The 24,312-nt window shown below is 43.7% G+C and overlaps 1 protein-coding gene across 30 annotated transcripts in view; it reads left to right on the plus strand.

Moving 5' to 3' along the window:
* The window catches only part of EPB41 (erythrocyte membrane protein band 4.1), a 160,593-nt gene that overhangs the window by 127,843 nt on the left and 8,438 nt on the right, over positions 1–24,312 (plus strand). For 18 of the 30 annotated variants that reach the window (XM_030538994.1, XM_030539004.1, XM_030538983.1 and 15 more), the window contains 4 exons: positions 6,353–6,814; positions 9,772–9,900; positions 20,161–20,262; positions 21,481–21,561. In XM_030538994.1, coding sequence (XP_030394854.1) covers positions 6,353–6,814; positions 9,772–9,900; positions 20,161–20,262; positions 21,481–21,561 — 774 coding nt within the window. The remainder of the gene's footprint in view (positions 1–6,352; positions 6,815–9,771; positions 9,901–20,160; positions 20,263–21,480; positions 21,562–24,312) is intronic. The other 12 variants (XM_030538997.1, XM_030538998.1, XM_030539005.1 and 9 more) reach the window with 3 other exon arrangements.

Genomic DNA, 24,312 nt, shown 5'->3' on the forward strand with positions numbered 1-24,312 from the left:
CCTAAACTGCTGAAAGGTCCCTGAGGGAAGGGAAGACCCACTTCAGAGACAGCCTGAGATGGAAACATCCCCCTTTCCCTCTCATATGAACTCTGAGTTGTGCAATGTCCCCTTTGTTTTTTTGTTTTTGACTGCCCCAGCAGGGGAAAGCCCTAGGACTGATCTGGCCCAGGAGAGAGGGCCATACCAGGGGAGGAGGCTGTTTCAGTCCTTAGAAAAAGGAAGCTCCCATGTTACCCGCAACCACTGGAAGGAGCCTTATAGTGAACACAGCACCTGAACCCAGATGGCAACCTTGGGACAATCACAGGGTGGTGGTAGGAAGTGGCTCTGCTAGGGCAGCTTTAAGCACTCCTGAGTGTCAGATCACTGATAGCCCTCAAAGGGTCCTGTGCTGGAGCTGGGTGGAGTGAAAGGGCCCAGGCTCTCCTACCAGTCACTGCCCCTGCAAGTCACTGGGCTAGGCCCTGACCACTAGGTCTGATGCTCCCCTACCAATCACCCCCTGAAGAAGGACCCTCATATATCCTCACTGCTTCTCTGCTTGATTGGGACCTGCACACATGCAGAATCTTACGTACTTTATTGGAGCTCTACATGAGTATAGGCTCTGCCCATGTGGAGTGGCTTGCAGATCTGAGGCTTTAATAGTATCTGGAGAAGGAGTAGGGGAAATGAAGCAGTAAAAAAGTAATGATTTCTCCTCAGTTTTAATATCTGACTATGTTTCTAGTCAGATCTGAGGCTTTAATAGTATCTGGAGAAGGAGTAGGGGAAATGAAGCAGTAAACAAGTAATGATTTCTCCTCAGTTTTAATATCTGACTATGTTTCTAGTCAGATCTGAGGCTTTAATAGTATCTGGAGAAGGAGTAGGGGAAATGAAGCAGTAAACAAGTAATGATTTCTCCTCAGTTTTAATATCTGACTATGTTTCTTGTATATTTTCAGTTGCAGCTGCTGAACTGACTCTGAATCAGTGTTCATTTCTAAAGGCAGTTGATACCCCATGGAAGGGGTACTAGAATAGCAAATGTGCAACCTTTCACACCACAATACTATATCCTGGGCTGTGGCCTTCCAGAACAGAGTTGTTCCATAAAGATAGAGGGAAGTGTGCTCTGGAAGAGTTTAACTTGGCAAATTGCTTTAATAATAAAATTACCGGGGTATTGATCTTTCAAACTGCTAAGCAACCGAAATTCCCTGTGGTGCACTGGGAATTGATATCACACTGCATCTTGCAGGATTTGGATCTGTCTTCAGTACAATATTGTTTGAAATTACAAGACAGGTTAATCATCAGAATATTATGCTCATTTCATTGGTGACCTAAAAACCAATCCAAAATATGCAACCTCACAGCTGATGGCCATAAATAAAAGCTAGCTTTTGCTGTCCTACTTGTAAAACCTTAACTTTCCTTGTCTTGGGAAATCGGGAAGCTATATAATGTGTAAAAAGGCGTTGTAAATTAAAGATATCTATTTACTGCTTTATAATATTCTTTGCTCAAGTGCTTCCAACAGCTTTGTTGAGGTTGAACATTCATCAGTAGATCTATGGAATTATTACTGGTGAGTGTAGTTCATTGCAAAATCAATGTCTTCTATTTAATGGCTAATTGTGCATTCGTAGGCATTTACATCGATCTTGTTTGCTTATGTGTACACTTGTATCTTGAGGATAACCTAATAACAAATGCAAGTGTTCAACACGGATAATTCTATACTGAATAAAAAAGTTGATTAGGAAGATAAGCTAGTTAGAATTTGTAAATTTCATTCAGTTCTGTTTATAGGGGATTGTTTCAAATTGGCATTGTTAATATTATTATTCCATCATCCTAATTGTTTATCAGATACATTCAGTAACTGGCAACTTTTGTGGCTTAACAACTACTTTATCAATCCGTAGACACTCCCTCCACAATTCTCTCATATGGTAGGTAATCAAAAATTTTGACAAGAAAGTCAGCACCATTTCTGTGGAAATTTGCTCTATGCAAGCACTTCTATGAATGAGGGAGGATAGAGAGTAGGGAAACTTGACAATTAAGCATGAGCAACTGGCTAAACGTTGGGAGGGTCGGTTAGAAACAGCCTTCATATATTTTGCTGCCAAAAAGTACCGTTAAAAAGAGTAATATATTAAACCACTAAAAATATGTGTGGTCTTTGGTATCAGCCACACAATTAGTCTGTTATTAATTTATCCCGTATTTGAAATGCTGGTTTTAGTGTCACCTTTTTCACTGTAACTTTAAGTAAATGTAGTGGTATCCTCAGTATTTTTCAACATCAAGTGCACTGTGATTGGGGTTTCCCAGGATGATTGTTTTAATTGCATTCATTTTTGCTCTTAAGAAATGGGGCAATGCATCTTGTCCTGTACTCATCCTACACTATGTATGGCTTATGCAAAATAGTCTGTTGCACATCTGATTAGTTTTTTATTGCAAGTTGCCATTAGAAACTAATGGGTTGATTTGTCAGAATTGCTAATCACCCTCCACGTCTGCTGATTTAAGTCAAAGTTGAGATGCTTTAGCAGCTCTGAAAATCAGGCTTTTAATCGACCTAAAAACAGGAGTGCCTTTGCATTTGCAAATTAAAAAACATTTTGCTGAGATCAGATGTCCAAATTCCCAATTTATCTTTATAAACAGATCTATTCTTGCCTGCATGTAGACTGTATATCCAAACAGGAACAAGCACAGGCATATTTGTGTATAAAAGTCTGTGTGTGTAAATAGGTAATTATATTTGTTTATAGATAGAAATAGTTTTTAGTTAGGCTCCCTTGGTGTACTTCTGGAACAGGAAGGGAAGAACAAAGCACTTGTGGTCAATTGATCTTATCATAATTTGGTTCAATTTTTTGTGTTTGCATGTTGATGTTTATTTCAGAATGTTGCTTTATTGAAAACCAATATATCTTTACTGTAGATTTCATTCTGAGTGCTGATATTTTTGTATACACTCACAATGAAAGTTGCATTTAGTTGCTAAATATTTGTTTTTGTGAGTTTAAATACAGTTCCAGTTTTCTCAGTCTTTTCTATATAGACTCTTTGCTTTCTTTATGGGATTTCATTTTTTCGTGCTGTTCAACTTAATCTCACAGTTGATGTTTAAGCAAATTGAGCTTCCAGAGTGCACTCCATAGAAGTGCTGAGCACTTGCTGCTCCTACTGAAGACCCAGGATCAGGCCTCTAGTTTGCAAAACTTTGTCATGTATCACTTGGTATGCTGACAGTACGCTAAATGAGCACTTAAAATAAGATTAACACATGGGCAGAAAAAACAGACAATTTTCATTGTCTCCCCCAAATGTGAAAGGTAGTTGCAATATACTGCCTCATATTAGGCAGTAGTTCAAAATTGGCATTATCTGGGGGCAGGGGAGTGTAGATACATGTAAAAGCAATATTTTCAATCAGAGATAAGTTTATGCATATCATCTATCTTGGTAGTCCTTATATCATTTTAGTCACCGCTGAATGTGTTTCCCAAGTTAAAATCCAAAGAATTTACAGGAAACACAAATTATTTGGAAATCTTAATAAGTAGCAATTTGTGATTTACCTTATCCATAACGTTACAGTGTAGAGATCTAGAATTGAGCAATCGTTTCATCCCAACAAAGTGAAAGTAAGTGTTAACTTGTCCTTAAATAAAAAGTAGTCATAGTTCCTAAAACAGATTTGTGCTATCCCATCAAATGGGAGCCATTAAATCAGGGATGGCAGACTCCGACCCACTTGATACATTGATCTCGACGCTATGGCAGATTCAGCTTCTGCTGAATGCAAGCTTTAATTTAAAACAAAGACGATAGTTCTTGCGGTTGCTTAGAAAACCTTTTGAATGCAAATCAATGTGATGATGTCTACTGATCATCTTAAACTTTTGAAGCTTAATGATAATGCTTAATGGAGCAAGATTTTCCAAAAGCCGAGGTAGGCAGTTGTGCATGCAATATGCACACGTATTTGTATGTCCTATTTGTGTACATTTACCACAACTAACCATGCAAATTACCAATTAAATAACAAGAAGAATTATCTAATGAGCTCCATCGTTTAGGGCTTTTTCCCTGCCCTCACTGAGTGACACTGAATGCAACAGTAACTTAATAACTATAGTAAAATTGTAGTTACTATATAAGGCTGCTTATTTTACCCTGTTTTTAGACTAATATTAGATTGTCAGTGGAAGAAATGCTGTGACTCTAGGATAGGATAAGAGACCCTAGCTTTGGTTCACAGCCCATAATTAAAAATGGAACCCAGTCCTCTGCAGAATAAGTTTGAGATGAGTTTATGTATTAAATATTTTTCCTGTACTCATTGGGCATTTGGGAAAACAGATGATTGTATGCCAGTTTTGTTTTGTCTTTGTGTTTTAACTCTTGTCTTCTCTTCTGTCACTGTTCCTTTTCTTCAAGTTCTGGCTAGAGGGCTCCCAGAGATGTAAGAAGACCTAGTTGAGAACTTGCTAACGAGCAGAATGGAAGGCAGAATAGCTCCAGCCTTAGTTAAATCCTCTGGCTTGGCACAGTCTTCCAAAGTACCTCAGGTGCTATAGACACACTTGCTTTCTTCTAGGGAGGTGTATTGATTTATTACATGTCTTTTCTACAGTGTACTGTTGCTAATACTAATTACACCTCTACCTTGATATAACGCTGTCCTTGGGAGCCAAAAAATCTTACCGCGTTATAGGTGAAACCGCATTATATCGAACTTGCTTTGATCCACCTGAGTGTGCAGCCCCGTGCGCCCCCTCCCCCCCCCCCCCGGGGCGCTGCTTTACCACGTTATATCTGAATACATGTTATGTCGGGGTAGAGATATATATTGTAACTTTAAAAGGATTGGTATTGTAAGGGTTTCTGTGCTCAGACTGTTACTATTACAACAAAGTATGGTACATGTGTTTCAATAGTTTTGCACAAATCATACTGCAATATGTAGTTGTTAACCTGTTTTGGAATAAACTGAATTGCGTATTCAACCACAATGTGGTCAGTACGCATTAGCTTGACTATCTGGTTTTCCAGTGTAGAGCTGTCACTTACACGATTCTTCAGCTAAACAAGGAGTATGTTAAATTTTCGTGCAAGTCAGGCCTGGTCTACAGTGAAGGGGAATTGACCTAAGATACACAACTTCAGCTACAAGAATAGTGTAACTGAAGTCAACGTTTCTTAGGTCGACTTACCTCACGTCCTCATGGCATGGGATCAACTGCTGCCACTCTCCCATCGACTCCACTTCTGCCTCTCGCCGCAGTGGAGTACAGGAGTCGACAGCAGAGCGATCGGGGATCGATCACTACCCACCAATCCGGCGGGTAGTGAAGACATACCCTCAGTTGATCTGGTTTGTCTAGAATAATGATTAATTCATGTTGAGTAAGGATACATCATAATTCCAGTGGTTTCTTTCAGTTTGGGAGCCTCTTGATGTTTGAATCAGTTGACTACAGGACTAACTTCTTTCAATAACATTATCAACAGCATCATGTCCTTTACAACAATGTCTGTATTAGTTATCCTAGACCAGTGGTTCTCAATTTGCGGGCTACTTGCAGCCCAATTAACATACAGCTGCAGCCCATGTGACATCCTCAGGGCCATACAGGTAGTATATATATTGTGTGGATGCAGCCCACATAACACAAAGAGCTGCATATGCAGCTCACAGTGGTAAATAGGTGAGAATTACTCTCCTAGGGGCTGCAATAACAAGACCCCTGCAGTTATGTTTCAAAGGTGCTACACAATGTGAGTTCTAATCAGCTGAACACAGGCTGTCTGAATTCCCAGTGACAGTGATGCTCTTTCAGTGGTTCATGGTGGTTTTGTGCCCACTTCTCCCCCCATCATTTCCACTAAAGTCTTATTTTAAGGAAAAGAAATGGACTTGGAATATAGTGTCACTACAATGATGGGTATCTTTGTTCCTACAATTTCTGATTGCGCGCAGACCTCTCCATCCACCATACAACAGTTACTCCTTTCTTTCCTAATTTAAGCAGAGTGTTTAAGTCAAGAATCAGCCTTGTGATTTCTCAAGGTGCCAGGGAGAAACAGCTGTTTGTTGTTATTCCATAACCCTAAAGCACATGGATAACTAGTCAGTTTGGAAGGTTGTGTTTAGGATGACCGCTGGATGCAATGTGTATTCAGGCTTTTTTTTTTAATAAGGGCCACCTATTGCTGTGCATAGATTGCAATAGACTTGATACAGTGTGAGTTAGAGACCGACATTATTTTTCTTAATATTTCAGGATGCTACATTCTTCCTAACCTTCTCTGGCCTTTTTGTGTATTTTTTTCGTTTTAGAGTCTGTGTGACTTTCCCCCCAAAACGGATGTGGATGCAGTGACAGAGAGGAAAAGTACTGCCCCTGACTTTGAATTGGTGGGCCCAGAGCATTCAGTAGCCTGTAGTGAGAACCAAATGTCAACTCCACCAGAGTCTTTACAAAGTCATGACTTTGGCACTTCCTCCCTAAGCAGTGAGGAAGAGTATAGAGCTCTTGTATTTCTTGAGAGCAAGGATGACCTAACATGTGAAAAGGGTTATGCAGGTGTGGAAAAGCAGGCAGATTACTCATCTGAGCAGTCTGAGATGGAGACCCCTACAATCTCTATTTCACCTCCACTGTACCCCTGTGAGAGAGAGGAGGAGGCAGAGAATGTTGAAGAAAATTATTTTACAAGAGCTCCACTTAGAAATCTAAACGGAGAGTGTCACAACTCGAATATTGATAATGGGCTTCCCACGCTCATTCGCTGTTTTCAGGTAGTAACTGTGAGCTCAGAATGCCTCCTTTTTTTTTTTTCAAATCTTCCTTTTGGTTTTTGGAATGAAATCCCAAACACTGCAGCAAGCATATGCTACAAATCTGTGATGAGGAATTATGTTTACATGGCCTGAATTCATTCCCCAAACTAATCAGCCAATTAATCTCCTGCAAAGTCTGTGCAACTGAGCCCCCTCCAATTTATCCATGCATAAAGTGACAGACATGCCTCAGTGAAAAATGGTCTTTGTCTTCCTTTGAATCAAGTGCCCTGTGTTCTAAATAAAAGGAAACATGCAGACTCCAAAGGCCACCACATTTAATTTATTCCACGGAATTGTGTGGTTATCATGGGTTTTTGGTGTGTTTTACTGCTGTATTGCAGAAAATTTGGAAACCAAGCTAAAGAAGGTGCTACAGGGCTGAAACTTAAATGTAGCACAATAAATTGTAGCTCTGTCAAAAGTCTACATTTACATTGTAATTGTCATGAGATTTCAAATTTGCCTGCTTCAGTGTTGCTAAATATAAATCACTTATGTCAAAATAGATGACCACTTAACATATTTACTAACAATCAAGGTGGCAACTGTCAGGCATTGGGAAGGTGAGCAGAAACTGATTGAGCTGGGAAAACCTTGTGGGTCTTTGGCTAATACTATCTTCTCTTTTGATGAATTACCAGATGGTGGAAGAACTGATTTTTCCAGTTTCTCTTTCAAGACTCACACAGTTTTTTTCTTTTAAAGACTTGTATCTGACATTGATTTAATAAAAGCCAGTGAACCACAGGTTGATGAGTATTTTAACGATGAAATGGGTTTGTTTGCATTCAGAATAAAGCTTCAGCAGCTGTGATTAACTTATTTCTCCAGTCTCTACAGCATCAATTTTGATATCTCAGTACAGTCAGAGTCATGGTCTGACTAGCAGTTTTCTATGGGGTCCTCATCCTTGTAATTAGGAAGCTAATCAGTACAGTACATTCATAGTAATCTGTTTAATCCTTGATGACTTTCTTGGTCTAACTTAAGAAAGAACAGTACAGTTAGCAGAGAGGATTTCACTATGGCCATGTCTACATCTAAAATTTTGCAGCGCTGGTTGTTACAGCTGTATTAGTACAGCTGTATAGGGCCAGCGCTGCAGAGTGGCCACACTTACAGCAACCAGCGCTGCAAGTGGTGTTAGATGTGGCCACACTGCAGCGCTGTTGGGCGGCTTCAAGGGGGGGTCCGGGACGAGAGAGCAAACCGGGAAAGGAAACCAGCTTCCCCGCGGTTTGCTCTCTCGGTCCCGGAGCCAGCCAGCAAACCGCAGGGAAGGAGAACTGCTTGCTCGGGGTTCCGGGACCGAGAGAGCAAACCGGGAACGCCGCGGTTTGCTCTCTTGGTCCCGGAGCCAGCCAGCAAACCGCAGGGAAGGAGACCTGCTTGCTCGGGGTTCCGGGACCTAGAGAGCAAACCGGGAACGCCGCGGTTTGCTCTCTCGGTCCCGGAGCCAGCCAGCAAACCGCAGGGAAGGAGACCTGCTTGCTCGGGGTTCCGGGACTGAGAGAGCAAACCGGGAACGCCGCCGTTTGCTCTCTCGGTCCCGGAGCCAGCCAGCAAACCGCAGGGAAGGAGACCTGCTTGCTCGGGGTTCCGGGACCTAGAGAGCAAACCGGGAACGCCGCGGTTTGCTCTCTCGGTCCCGGAGCCAGCCAGCAAACCGCAGGGAAGGAGACCTGCTTGCTCGGGGTTCCGGGACCGAGAGAGCAAACCGGGAACGCCGCGGTTTGCTCTCTCGGTCCCAGAGCCAGACAGCAAACCGCAGGGAAGGAGACCTGCTTGCTCGGGGTTCCGGGACCTAGAGAGCAAACCGGGAACGCCGCGGTTTGCTCTCTCGGTCCCGGAGCCAGCCAGCAAACCGCAGGGAAGGAGACCTGCTTGCTCGGGGTTCCGGGACCGAGAGAGCAAACCGGGAACGCCGCGGTTTGCTCTCTCGGTCCCAGAGCCAGACAGCAAACCGCAGGGAAGGAGACCTGCTTGCTCGGGGTTCCGGGACCGAGAGAGCAAACCGGGAACGCCGCGGTTTGCTCTCTCGGTCCCAGAGCCAGACAGCAAACCGCAGGGAAGGAGACCTGCTTGCTCGGGGTTCCGGGACCGAGAGAGCAAACCGGGAACGCCGCGGTTTGCTCTCTCGGTCCCGGAGCCAGCCAGCAAACCGCAGGGAAGGAGACCTGCTTGCTCGGGGTTCCGGGACCGAGAGAGCAAACCGCGGCGAAGCTGGTTTCCTTTCCCGGTTTGCTCTCTCGGTCCCGGAACCCCGAGCAAGCAGGTCTCCTTCCCTGCGGTTTGCTGGCTGGCTCCGGGACCGAGAGAGCAAACCGCGGCGAAGCTGGTCTCCTTTCCCGGTTTGCTCTCTCGGTCCCGGAACCCCGAGCAAGCAGGTCTCCTTCCCTGCGGTTTGCTGGGTGGCTCCGGGACCGAGAGAGCAAACCGGGAAAGGAAACCAGCTTGATTACCAGAGGCTTCCTCCTTCCACGGAGGTCAAGAAAAGCGCTGGTAACTGTCTACACTGGATTACCAGCGCTGGATCACCAGCGCTGGATCCTCTACACCCGAGACAAAACGGGAGTACGGCCAGCGCTGCAAACAGGGAGTTGCAGCGCTGGTGGTGCCCTGCAGATGTGTACACCTTCAAAGTTGCAGCGCTGTAACTCCCTCACCAGCGCTGCAACTTTCTGATGTAGACAAGCCCAAAGTGTTTTAAGCTGCAAATTTGATTTTGCTGGTTCAGTGCTTGATCCTCTGAAACATGTATCAAACTCTCTGTAAGGCTAAAATGTTCAAGATTTCTAGGCTGAGTCTTGGTTTCTCAATCTGTGATGTTTTTATCAGATCAATGTCAGAGCGTTGACCAGAAACATCATCAGTATGTAACTATGCTGTGTTTTTTTAAACCTCTTTCATAGCCACCCCTAGTGAAGACTCAGACAGTTACCCTCTCTGATGTGTCCAATGCTGTGAAAACTGAAATTCCAACAAACGAAGTTTCCATTGTTCACACAGAGACCAAGACCATCACCTACGAAGCTGCACAGGTAGAAATGTTTTGCCTAACTCACAGTGGATTTAATTAAATGTAATATTATGTAAGTGCAGAGTTTATTAATCCTTAGAATGTGACCACATAAGAATATTAGAATGGTCATACTTAGGCCTGGTCTACACTGTGCGTTTAAACCGAATTTAGCAGTGTTAAACCGATTTAACCCTGCACCCGTCCACACAATGAAGCCCTTTATATCAATATAAAGGGCTCTTTAAACCGATTTCTGTACTCCTCCCCAATGAGGGGAGTAGCGCTGAAATCGGTATTGCCATGTCAGATTAGGGTTAGTGTGGCCGCAAATCAACGGTATTGGCCTCTGGGCGGTATCCCACAGTGCACCATTGTGACCACTCTGGAAAGCCATCTGAACTCGGATGTACTGACCAGGTAGACAGGAAAAGCCCCGTGAACTTTTGAATTTCATTTCCTGTTTGCCCAGCGTGGAGCTCCAATTAGCATGGGTGGCAATGCAGTCCCAAATCCAAAAAGAGCTCCAGCATGGACCGTACGGGAGATACTGGATCTGATCGCTGTATGGGGAGACAAATCTGTTCTATCAGAGCTCCGTTACAGAAGACGAAATGCCAAAGCATTTGAAAAAATCTCCAGGCTATGATACAGTGCTGTGTGATAAGCGTAACGGAAAGCCAAAGAATCAAATGGACGTTCATGGAGGGAGGGAAGGTGTACTGAGGACTCCAGCTATCCCACAGTTCCTGCAGTCTCCGAAAAGTATTTGCATTCTTGGCTGAGCTCCCAATGTCTGAAGGATCAAAAAAAATTTTCCCGGGTGTTTCAGGGTATATGTTGTCAATTTACATCCTTCCTGCCCCCCCCCCCGAAAGAAAAGTGGGGGGAAAATGTTTCTCTCCTTTTTTCAGTGTCACCGTATGTCTACTGCATGCTGCTGGTAGACGGGGTGCTGCAGCGCTGAACACCAGCATCCCCTTCCCGTTGGCAGACAGTACAATACTGCTATCCATCATCATCATCAGCCTGAGAGTGCTCCTGGCTGACCTTGGTGAGGTTGGCCGGGGGCACCTGGGTAAAAATGAGTGATTCCCGGCAGATGGTACAAAACAGCTGGTAACTGTCCTCCTCATAGCAACTGGAGGCTGAGCTCCATCAGCCTCCCCCTTTCATGTCTAAAGAAAAGATTCTGTACTGCCTGGGCTATCATAGCAGCTGGAGGCTTCCTCCCCCTCATTTTTTCTCACTAAAAAGTCAGTGTTTCTTATTCCTGCATTCTTTATTACTTCATCACACAAATAGGGGGACACTGCCATGGTAGCCCAGGAGGGTTGGGGGAGGAGGGAAGCAATGGGTGGGGTGGTTGCAGGGGCACCTCTTAGAATGGCATGCAGCTCATCATTTCTGCGGGATCTCTCGGGCTCTGACATGGAGCGGCTGTGCTCTCTGGTTCTCTAGTAGACTTGCTTCATATTCTAGGCAGAACTGACTCTATTTTTAGACAAAACATAAAGAAGGGAATGACCTGGGGAGTCATTCCCATTTTTGTCCATGCGCCCCCAGGAGCACCCATGACAGCAGCAGACGGTACAAAACGACTGATAACCATCATCTCATCGCCAGTTTACAATGGCAGACGGTGCAATAGGGATGATAACTATCTCTGCTACCGTGCAAAGGCAAATGAATGCTGCTTGTAGCACTGCAGTATCGTGTCTGTCAGCAGTATCCAGTACACATACGGTGACAGTGACAAAAGGGTAAACGGGCTCCATAGTTGCCATGCCATGGCATCTGCCAGGGCAATCCAGGGAAAAAGGGCACGAAATGATTGTCTGCCGTTGCTTTCACGGAGGAAGGATTGAGTGATGACATTTACCCAGAATCACCCGCAACACTGTTTTTGCATTGGGATCTCAACCCAGAATTCTGATGGGCGGGAGAGACTGCGCGAGCTATGGGATAGCTACAGGATAGCGACGCACAGTGCAAGGCTCCGGAAATCAACGCTAGCCTCGGTACATGGATGCACACCGCTGAATTAATGTGCTTAGTGTGGCCGCGTGCACTCAACTTTATACAATCTGTTTTACAAAACCGGTTTATGTAAAATCAGAATAATCTCATAGTGTAGACATACCCTTAGTCAGACCAGTATCCTGTCTTCCAACAGTAGCCAATGCCAGGTGCTTCAGGAGAGATGAACAGAACAAGCAGTCATTAAGTGATCCATCCCCTGTTGTCCAATCTCAGCTTTTGGCAGTCAGAAGCTAGGGACGCCCAGAGCCTGGGGTTGCATCCCTGATCATCTTGGCTAATAGCCATTGATGGACCTATCCTCCATGAACGTATCTAATTCTTTCTTGAACCTCGTTACAGTATTGGCCTTCTCATCGCCTGACAATGAGTTCCACAAGTTTACTGTGCATTATGGGAAGAAATGCTTCCTTTTTATTTGTTCTTAACTTGCTACCTATTAATTTCATTAGGTGATCCCTAGTTCTTGTGTTATGTGACAGAATAAATACACTTCCTTATTCACTTCCTCCACACCTTGCATGACTTTATAGACCTCTATCATATCTCCCCTTAGTTATCTTTTTTCCAAGCTGTGAACAGTCCCAGTCGGAAGCTGTTCAAAGCCCTTAATCATTTTTGTTGCCCTTCTCTGTCCCTTTTCTAATACCAGTGTCTCTTTTTTGAGCTGGGATGACCAGAACTGTACGTAGGTGGAGGGCATATTGTAGATTCTAGCAGTGCAAGAATTACTCTTTCCTGCACCAGGTATTTTGCGCAGGTTTCGGGAATATGATCATTTAATTAAAAGCTGTATCATCATACATACATACATACAGGGGACTGAATTAAGGTTCTCTTTCAACTGCTTGTCTATAGACATATTCCACTGATAGTGTGCATGTGCCCCATGGGCCCGAGGTTGGAGTCTTTTGGCTAGCAGTGTCCGCTGTGGCCACTGATATACCGAGTTCTTCTTTGAGTGCTTGCTCAGGTCTGTTCCATGTTAGGTTTGTGTGCTCACTGCATGCACTGGTGCAGAAGTTTTCCTCTCAGTGGTATCCATAGGGGACTGGAGTGGCGCACACATGCCTCCGTACATGGTGTTCTACACGGACAAAGTTCAGTGCGTCTCATCCTGCTTCCTGCCAACAGTGGTGTCACTTTTTCATGTTAACCCAGACATTTTGCTCCCAGTATACTGCCCAAAGCCTCACTCGTCCAATGAGGAGAGGTGCTTGCACACCCTAGATGTCAGGTGGGCTCTGGCTTTCTACTTAGAGCATACCAAGCCTTTCCATAAATCTACTCAACTCTTCATCACAGTGGCTGACAGGATGAAAGGCCACGTGGTGTCTACTCAAAGGCTTTCGTCTTGGATTACTACCTGCATCTGTATTTGCTACGAGTTGGCTCATGTTGTACCTCCACCGATAGTGATGGCCCATTCAACTACAGTTCAGGCGTCAGCAGCAGCCTTCCTAGCACAAGTCCCTATCCAGGACATCTGCAGGGCCGTAACGTGGTCATTGGTACACTCCTTCACGACCCACTACTCCATCACCCAGTTGCCAGAGATGATGCGGGCTTTGGCAGAGCTGTGTTGCAATGGACACGTCCATGAACTCTGACCCGCCTCCGGAGATACTGCTTGAGAGTCACCTAACATGGAATGGTCATGAGAGAGCACTCTAGGAAAAAAAAAAAAAAGTTATTAACCTTCCATAATTACTGTTCTAACTATTCTTCGAGATGTGTTGCTCATGTCCATTTCATGACCCACCCTCCTTCCCCTCTTTCGGAGTTGCGGCAAGAAGGAACTGAGAGTGGGAGAGCCAGTGATGCCATATGCGCGCTACTCCAGAGAGCGCCACAGCTGGTCCCTTATGGATACCAGTAAGGGAAAAACTTTCAGCACCAATGCATGTGATGAGCAACACATCGCGAACAACAGTCACGGAAGGTTAGTAACCGTTTTTTTTCACGTCTCATGCCAACCACGTTAAAAGGGCAGAGTGGACAACTGCCACTCAGTTCCTCTCGCTGGCTCTAGCTTTGAAATGGAACTACTTCCTTGTCTGTTTTCAATGCATTGCTGGCTCTTTGTTCATTCCTTCTAAATGTTGTCCTAATCCCCAGTTCTAGTTAGGTAGTTTGCCAGTTGGCACCATAGTAGTAGCAGTTTTTTCAGATTGCATTTCTTTTTTATCAGGCAAATCCTTCTTTGTCTTTCTGGTATCAGGATAGCTAGTTCTAAGTCCTCTGGTTTCAAATATCATCCCTTACAATGCCCATAAAATGAAAAGCTTGGCATATTTTATGAATCTTTAAACAGGCTGAATAAAATCAGCCTCAACACTCCAGATCTGCGTATTAAACTAAGATTCTGTTTGTGACAAACTTTCACATTTGCATAAACAAATAACTTGTGTATATATTGATGTGTGCACACCACTAAGAATTACCAGTAAGTGGTTTTCAAAATAGCTCCATGTCTGAACAGAATTTCTCACAAGCTGCTGGTGCTTTGATGTAGACTAGACTGTTCTAAGCAAACAAAGTGTAGTCTTTGTCCTAGGAGAGATTTGCTGTCTTTTATTTTCATTTCTGTTTATCACACTTTTCCTGTAGTCTCTTTTCTGTTTATCGTTCTGAAGAACTGTGTGTACAGATTAAATTATCTTGACGTTTTTTGAAAACTTTGTTTTGTATCATCTTATCCTGATGATTTCCTGCTACATTCCTATATCTAAATCGGGTACTGAAACCAAAAATGGACTCAATGTGAAAGTACTTGTTATAATCAATCTCAAAGCACTTTAAATTAGCAAATTAAAATATTAGTGGTGTAATAACTATATTCAAATGTGGCTCCATACTTAAGGCTGAAGCAGATTTTGACCGGATGCAAATTCTTAATATCTTACAAATGTAATTTTTATGTCAGAGTAAAATTTTTTTGACAAGGCAAATCAGGTAAGCTTTTAGACAGATAATAGTTCAGAAAAATCTCTTCACTATTTTTTCCTGATTATCTTTTTCTGGCTTATTATTACTGCAAAATGGACTGGCCTGTAAACTTCAGTTCGTGGTAAGGTCCTGTTCCCTTTCCCAGTTTTGGAGATTTGTTGGCAGAATGCGATTATTGAAAGTAGTTTATGGGCTCCGGGTGTGAGCATTGACAGAGTGTTGGAGGGTCACAACAGCAGCATGAGAACTGCACAAATGACACAAAGGTACAGTGTAAGCCATGGGAACTCCCCATGGCACTACAATTCAGATTCATACTGCTGAGGGCCTGCAGTTGCATGATGCAGAATACCTAAATTGTGCGTAGTACAGATTGTTCTTTGAGTGGCTACAGATGTGCATTGCACTTAGCAGTGTGCACTCCCAAAGCACGAGAGTCGGGGAATTTTGCTCTACAGTACCTGTAGGAGCGGGGTTCGCGCCCTGCAGCTCTTAGCCTCTCTCCAGGCTATTTAAGGACAGCACAACTCTGACCCTCCCCCATTATTTCTCCCTGCCTATGGCTAGAGTCAATGTGTTCTGTGTGGTATTTAACTCATGCTTTTCTATCTTGGTCTTCTGAGATTTTGTTGTTCTGGGGATAGTTACAGATATTTAGTTAATACCCTTAGTTCTTCTTTGAGTGCTGCTCGTGCTTATTCCATTCTAGGCGTGTGCGCACCCACATGCCTGGTTGTCAGAGATTTTTGCCTTAGCAGTATCCGTAGGGTCAGCTGTGGTGCCTCTTGAGTGCCATGCTCATGCGTCAGTACATCGGGCTCTGCCGGCCCTGTGCTTTCTCAGTTCCTTCTTACTGCCCGTGGAGGTCATTGGAGTGCCTTTTGCCTTGCCTAGCAGGGATTAGCGGTTGTTCTCTACTGTTTTGTGAGCATTAGTGTCTTGTAAGTAGTTTGTTTCATTAGTTGTTAAGTAGTGTAGTTACAAGTTGGAGAATGGCCCCATGGAGACTCTGGTTTTAAGCCCTGCTCTGACTGGAACAGGCCTTTGCTGCCTTAAGTGCTTGAGGGGAATCACATGTGAATGACAATTGTCACACAGAATCATAGAACTGGAAGGGACCTTGAGAGGTCATCTAGTCCAGTCCCCTGCACTCGTGGCAGGACTACGTATTATCTAGAGACAGTTCCTTCCTGTAAGAGTACGTGAGCTATAGGCCATTCCTGTAAGAACTCGGAAAGAGCATGACAGCTGTTTGAGGGCCCTCCTCATGGAGGCTGCTCTCTGCCTGGCTTCTGAGCCTTCCCTGATGGACTCCACCCCTCGCACTTCAGCCTTGGTGCATAGCGCACCCCACACTGGGCTCCATTTCCCATGCCCAAAAGAAGTCAAAGAAATGTAACTCCCCAGAACTGAGCAAGAAGGGCCATGGGATATCAAGCAAAGGACCTAGTTTGGGCCACCCACCCACAATGGAGTGTCTCCCCAATGGGGTCCCATAGCCCCCTGAGGGATCCACAACTGACTCCCAGGAGTGGTAGGGGACACAGGCTTGTGGCAGGGCTGACGCCTTCCCAGGGTCTCCTGGCTCCCAGAGGGCAGAGGCCTTTAGCGGTGCCACTGGCACTGCGTGGATTGCAGGAAGCGGCAAAGGCTCCCTATGAGGACAAGCCAACCGTCAAGACCTCCCAGAGGGCAGGTGAGCACTGCAGATCTCTGGAGCCAAAACAACACACTCTGTCTGCACACCCCAGATCTCTGGCTTCTCAACTCAGATCCTCTGCAGGTCACCCTAGATTGCCAGCATCATGGTCGCCCTCTGCCCTTTCGATGTGGATCGCCTAGGGGGAGGCGCCGGTCACCATATCACTGGCACTGTTCATCCTCCCATCTCCTTGGCACAGATTCCCGTCTCCCACACCGCGGGAATGGTCTCCATCATAGTACTGATCCCGCCTAACCTCTGGTATCGGTCCTCCTATTCAAGACACCAGTCCATCCAAGGGAAGAAAATTTCCTTAGATTCTGTGTTGATGAGATTTCTAAGAGGAGTCAGTTGTGTCTGCCCACCTGTGTAAGAGGTTCCCTTGTGGGACCTTAATGCTGTCTTAGCTGCCTTTATGGGACCTCCACCTAAGATCCAAGAGACTTGTTCCCTGTCCCTCCTATTCCAGAAGACAGCCTTTGTTGTTGTTATAACATCTGCAAGGAGAGTAAGTGAGCTATAGGTCTTAATGGCAGAGCTCCCATGTATGCAGTTTTTCAAACAAAGTGGCCAACTTTTTGTTAAAAGTAGTTTCACCTTAACCAAATAATGTATTGCTGGTGTTCTTCTGTGACCTCGCACGTTGGATGGGAGAAAGTGCTTGGCATTTTAGAGAGGACTTCTCAGGCTTTTTGCTTCCTGTGCTGATTGGGTGATGGGTCATTCTCTGCACATCTGATTTCCAGGTGGATAATTTCCTGCTTTACAACAGCATGTGATGTAGCTCAGACCATGTCTCCATAAAGATTATGGGCCATTTGATGAGGCCCCAAGAAACATTAATAGCATTCTTCAGTGATGTTTTGATAGTAGGCGTTGGCAGGGCTGCTATGGGATCTTCTCTTTTACCAAGCACTGCGTCTAGGTCAGATGCAGACTTTGGGAAGGCGGTCCTGCAGTCTTTGTTTAAGTAGGTGCCAACCTCCGAGTACTGTTCGAGAGTCACGCGAGAGGAGTAAGTGTCTGTCTGCCTGCAACCACTTGAACAACTGGTGACCTCCTGTGCTCTAACTATTCTTCAAAATCTAAGTGTAGACATGTCCTATGACCTACTCTCTGTCACCTCTCTATCAGGGTCTCTATTTTTGATGTTTGGGTCAGAGGAACTGAGACTGGGGGGGGGGGGGCCACTGCCCTGAAATAGCCTGGGGAGGGACTAAGGGCTGCCCCTACAGGTACTGCTAGGCAAGGTTTTCTGACTTTGGTGTGCTGCGTGCTTGTGCACCTGAGTGGAATACCTGTCAGCACCCTCGTTTCCAGAACAGTTACAGAATAGGTAAGTAACCATTTTTTACTTTTAGGAAGTCTGCGACTTGGAGGCTAAATGGTAGAGGAATAACCAGGAATTGGGTTCTGTTCTGCCACTGACTGGCTTTAATGCTTTTCACTTTACAGGCAGCATTTAGTACCTCTGAAAAGCAGGTAACTTATTTTGGTGCCTAAATATGGCACCCAAATTTGAAAATATTTGTCTTAGCCATTGTGTCTGCTTCCCGTCGGTAATATGGAGTTAGTGTGACTGCCTATTGCAAGGAGGTATCTGTGCAGTGGACCGTTTGTTTAATGCATACCTGGCGTACTGTCATCCTTGTGGAAACTCTGTCTCCAGAGATCATCAGCAACTGATTGTTTAACATCCCATCTGAAGTAGAGCACTCTAACAGTTTCACATGCCCTCCAGAACCAGACTGCAGCACCAGTACTGGGCATAGTGTTAAATTTGAACCTGTATTGCTCAGAGCATTAGTAGCTGAGATTAACTGATCCAGCTAAGTCTAGTCACAATCTTTACATCGCTAGCTCTAAGGTCTCAAGGGAGAAGTGAGAATTTTGTAACCTAATTATTTGGCAGGTTTCAGAGTAGCAGCCGTGTTAGTCTGTATCTGCAAAGACAACAGGAGTACTTGTGGCACTTCAGAGACTAACACATTTATGCTTATGCTCTAATAAATTTGTTAGTCTCTAAGGGTATGTCTATACTACCCACCGGCTCGGCAGGTAGTATTCGATGTATTGGAGCTCGATTTATCGTGTCTCGTCTGGACGTGATAAATTGATCTGTGAATCAATGCCTGTACTCCACCTCGGCAGGCGGAGTGAGCAGAGTCAATGGGGAGCCGCAGCAGGCGACTCGCCGCTGTGAGGACGGCAAGGTAAGTCAAACTAAGATACTTCGACTTCAGCTATGCGAATAGCATAGCTGAAGTTGCGTATCTTAGTTCAAACACCACCACCACCCAGTGTAGCCTAGGCCTAAGGTGCCACAAGTACTCCTGTTGGTTTTGGTAATTATTTGAGATTAGGTGAGATTTGGCCAAAAAGTAATGATGATCTCTGGAGAGTTGAAGTTTTATACAGCACAGAAACTGGTTCCACCTAGTGGTCACTCTGAAGATATAATCTTGTCTTAAATTGTCATTACAATCTCATAGACTGTTCTGTAACAATAATTGGACAAAAGAGGCTGCTAGTGTATATCTTTAATTCAGTCATTTGGAGACATGAACAATAAACTCTTGGGCAATAAGTTGGCTTTGGAAAGCCTGAGAGTTGTACAGGATGGGAGCCACGTAATTAGAGGTGGTACACAGTTGTTGTTACTTATGGTTTATTTAGGTTATAGTAGCATCTGGGGCTCTTACACTGCACTGGGCACAGCCCTGGAGAGGCTGATGTACAAAGGGCTTGGGGGAGATGGATTCCAAAATAGCCTTCAAACCTGTTTAGAATGATAAATGGATAAAATGCCAACTAACCCCATCTGCCCCCTCAGCCATCTTAATTGAACAGCTTCTTTTATAGGAGGTTCAACAGAACTGAGACTTGAGCAGTGTAGTGGCCTTTATAGACCTGTTTGGGGAAGGTGTTATATGCAAAAAAGACAGTGTGGACAAGGCTGGGTGTTGGTGGAGCAGGGAGAGTGATTGGTGTGGGGACCTTGTCATATAGCTTCTATGGAATCTGTAGGAGTAATTTGTGACAATGCAGAGCAACTAGAAAGTAAATACATAGTACTACCCATGCTGCCTGAAACATGCGAGTCAGTTCAGTGTGTGCTAAGCAAATTTACGAGCAAATTTACGAGCACAGCTCCCCAGTTCAACTGGAAAGGGAGAGGAGAAGAGAGGATAGAGAAGGTCCATTAATCACCGCAGAATTGAGAGCGGGAGAGCAAAGTCACTGTGTGGAATGGAGAATCATCACCCTGTGCTTGGGTGAGATAGCAGTGCAGACATCCTAATGGATGTCAAGGCTTCTCTGCTTGATTTCATTGTGGCTCTGTTGGAGGGCAGCATGGCTCCTTGGTTCTTCAAGTGCTGTACCTTCAGACACCATTAGTCTTGAAACCTTTGTTACACTGCTAAAACACTAATTATTCATCCAGCTGTGAATCTCTTCACTTTGTCTCATAAATAATGCAAAGTCTACTTTTGCAGTGATTGTACATCATCTTAAATTACAGCACTGAGGTCCTGTTGCAGTGGTGACTGTGTGAAGATCATTGATTGCTGTTTTGTGTGTGTCTCATAGACAGATGATGGCAATGGGGACTCAGACCCTGGAGTCCTGCTCACTGCTCAGACCATCACATCAGAGACCACCAGTAGTACAACCACCACACAGATTACAAAGGTAAAAAGGTTATGCTAACAGGACTGGTATGAAATCTAAATGTTTTATTGATGATCAAACCATACAAAGCAAAGTTGGCCCTTTACTGCCAAATATTTAGTTGTACAAATATTTTCCCCTCCAATCCTGTTTCCCCCTTTCTCTGCCCTTAATTCTGCCTGACACCAGCGCAATCCAGAATCACTTGGAAATGGACATTATCTTGCTTCCTGAAGAACTGTCCCACCACAGTTTGAGTGATCCAACAGTAGCTTGGGATCCTGCGGCAGTTCTGAGAACCTCCTATCAGTGTGTTAGCCAGATATTTATTTTCATTTTAAATGTCGCTAGCCTTTGAGTTCTTATTTGCTCCTCTGTACAGTAAATAAGATTGAGTCCTGTTTAGAACTTTTTAATTAATACAGCATTTGAGCTACAAATGATTAAAGTTGGAGAATGTTGGCAAATCAAACTTACATGTAAGAAATCATCAATTTGAGAAAGTAGGGATGAGTTTGAAGACTTCAGTTTACTTCTAATTTATGGGAATGTCCCCTAGTTGTAGACCCATGTCACATTTTTATCGAAGGTTTTGCAAAACCTAAAATACTTGACTAATGCTGTCATGGGCACACTAACTGCCAGCATTGCTGTGGGCTTCTTGTTTTGTTATTTATTTATTTATTTCAGTGCAAAGTTGCAGGGAATTTTTTAATTTGAACCTTCTTCTGAACAAAATTAAACAATATTATTGTGCTAGTTCCTGGGTGCCAAAGTGAAACTAAGCAGCCTGAGTGCATTGTCCATGCTGAGTGAAGCACACAACAGTGTGTACATACTCTAGATGCTGCAATACATTAGATTTTTAAAATGACTTTTGAGTGTAATAATGGAACACATTACATTGACAGTGTCCCTTTGACATGATTAACATTTTCAGCCTGCAAGACTGGGATGATTAATATTTTTATTGATGTAAAAAACTCTTTATTGACAATGTGCTTGTTTGGTTTGGAAGAAGGGAAAATTGTCATATACTGAAGTGAGATTTTTTTTTTTAATTTGTGTCCTCTCACTCTCTGTATGATCCAGTTATGCTTGTTTCACAGTAATGTTTTGGTAATTGGCAAGTGACTTTAGTTTGAGTTCCATCTTTTGAAAGCCAGCTTCAATCCACTTTGTAATTCTTTACCATTGTTGCACTGTAGGCTACTAGTAACCGATGTTCTTTCATACTAGACTGTAAGAGGTGGAATTTCAGAGACAAGAATTGAAAAAAGAATAGTCATCACAGGAGATGCAGACATTGACCACGATCAGGTGAGCGATTTTTGTGTTACCCAGCCAAGAGCCATTTTAGTTTTGGAAAGAGCTAATCAGTTGTTCTGACCTGCAAATTATTTCTGTGCTAGACAGTCAAGCGGCCTCACTTGTGGTAAATCCAGTCATTTAGGTTGCAGCCTCGGGAAATTGGCCTGGGCTAGAATAAAAATTGCTTGCCTCTGTGGAAGAGGTAACGCTTGTCATTTCTGGTGTTTCAGCTACAGACATAGATCTGTCTCATTTTCAACTGTTAATGTCAGAAAAGTGACTGCAGATGCCCCTATGGTGCTACCTGTTACTATTGTATGTCTTCAAGTTGTAACTGACTGGCAAACAGGCATTTAGTTCTGCGGAGACATACTGTAGCTGGGGCACAGTGAGCTGAATTCTGTTCTGCCAGATATTAGCACAAAATTCTGGTTCCAGAAGTTTTTATATATGGCAATGTCCGAAGCAGAAGGGCTCAGCTTAGAGTGTGCTGCTGGCTATTTTCAATTCAAAACAAGTTTTGTTTTTTTAAATCGGAGGAAACGTGACATGAAAGTCTCTGATGAAGAATAAGTATGAGACAGCTCAGTCATTCTTTTAGTCGCTTTCTGCCCAGCATTTCCTTAGAGACCAGTAATTCATCCCTTCTTGTATTTTAAAGGAGCATTGTAGAGTTTAGGGGACTCTGTGTGCACGTTTGCAAGGATTAGTTTTGCTTTTATGTCCTGAATGATATTTGTAAAAATTTGAATTGAATAGCTTAAAAAATTAGAGAGAAAAATTTGTGTATACAAGCCGTATCAAAGGTAAAAGCAACTGAAGTTTAGAAGCAAACAGCCTTTGCCACTGATCATCATGATTTAGTTGAGGATTGGTCCTGCTTTGGGCAGGGGGTTGGACTAGATGACCTACTGAGGTCCCTTCCAACCCTGATAGTCTATGATTCTATGTTTTCCAGTGGTTAGAATATTGACCTTCGAATCTGGCGATGTATGTTGTGTTCTGAGCTCTGACACTAATTGTGTGCGACTCTTTGGCATGTCACAGGCCCTACTCTGCCTTGGTTTACCAGTCTGTAAAATGCTTAATACAATATCAACTTCTTGAGGGTTAAATGTTTGTAAAGTGCTTTGAGAACCTTTGTTGAACGGTGTTAGCGAAGTATAAACTGTAGTGTTGCCATTTTTACTATTAAATTAAATTGGCTCAGGAAAGTTTAGTGAGAGCTAGTATGAAACTCAGATATATTTTAAAAGATGATGCACGCACACACTGTCATCCTGGTGTAGCTAATCTTCATTTAGTTTGCGAAGGGAGAAGTCACCAGAGAAAGACAGTGTCAGGGTAGGATCAGATGCGTTCTTTAACATGTTAACAGTGCTCATAGATCTCTTCCCCTTTTATGCTGGGTATTCTTGTTTTCTGCTTCTTGAAGAATTCTTGTTTCCACATAGACAACATGCTCCAGCAGTTGGAGCTCAGTGATAAAAACAAAATATCAGAAAAAGTTAGTTAGTGCACCCAAGTAGTAACAGAAACCTGACTGGGGATCTGGTAACTCTTCCTAACTGGAGAGATGAGCTTTTCCTAGAAATTAGAGACATACAGTTTTCAAAGCCACTGAGCTGCTGCCTAAACCTGATCCAATGAACTGTTCCCTTTTCCCATAATAACAATATTATGGTTTCACATGAACATGCTTTAGGCCTTTTATTGGTGTCTAATGGAGTAATTATTTATAGAGCATTGAAAAGTGTGCTGTGTACTCTAGACATTATCACTAATCACAGCACAGTTATATATTAGTCAGTGCTTTTAGAAACACATGCTATAGGGCAATGATTGTTTAGTACCGCCCCAAACCATGTCAGCATGCATCAGCTGAGATCTTAGACTCTTTCCAAATATTTCACTTCAGGTGGTTCTGTGATTTAATTCCCAAATGATTCTTTCTTGCCAATCATTCAAGCCCATTATGTGTAGTTCTCACACAGCATGTTGAATGGAGAAGTAAACACACCTAAGCAAATTCATCCCTACCTTTTCAAAATTAACATGTTCATGAATGTTTGAGACCGTCCTGCTGAGTTCTTTCCATTTGTACAACTGCCCCCAGCATTCTAAGATGGTCACGCCTTTGTCATGAGTGTTTATCCCGCCTAACTAATCTCATTCAGATCTCTGAAGATCGAAATGTAATGGTTGATTATCTGCTGATTTAGGACTAAATGATTCCACCACAAGGAGACTATGGTTTTGTAGCATGTAAAATAAGAACCATAAATTGTACAGGAACAAATACTAGGTCAGGCTGAATGAGATTAGTTAGGTGGGATAAACACTCAATGACAAAGGCATGACTGTCCAATAATTTCAGTTTTTATGTTAATTTTCTAGTGTTCTGTGAAGATGATGGCAGCTGCAGTAAGTGGGCAATACTGCTGTATTGGTTTTGTAATAGTGTCAAGAGATCAATAGGAGTGGGGCACCTCTGTGCTGTGTTGTGCAATGGCATGAAGACATGGTATCTTCCCTGAAGAGCTTCCAAAACTACATAGACAGGGAAGACATAGTAAAGTGGAAAGGAACACAACATGCAAACAAAGTAGTGGTTGATGGCTGGAGGAAGAAACAAGGGTGGTTGCATGGTGATTCACATTCGTTAGTGCAGAGCAAGAGCAGTGAGTTAGTGCGAATCTAGACCAACAACTCAACCAAAGGCAAATGGCAAAAGCATTCTCTGTTTGTGGCTTCATCCGT

The sequence above is a fragment of the Gopherus evgoodei genome, chromosome 20 (assembly GCF_007399415.2).
Source record: "Gopherus evgoodei ecotype Sinaloan lineage chromosome 20, rGopEvg1_v1.p, whole genome shotgun sequence".
In the NCBI taxonomy this organism is placed as follows: domain Eukaryota; kingdom Metazoa; phylum Chordata; order Testudines; family Testudinidae; genus Gopherus; species Gopherus evgoodei.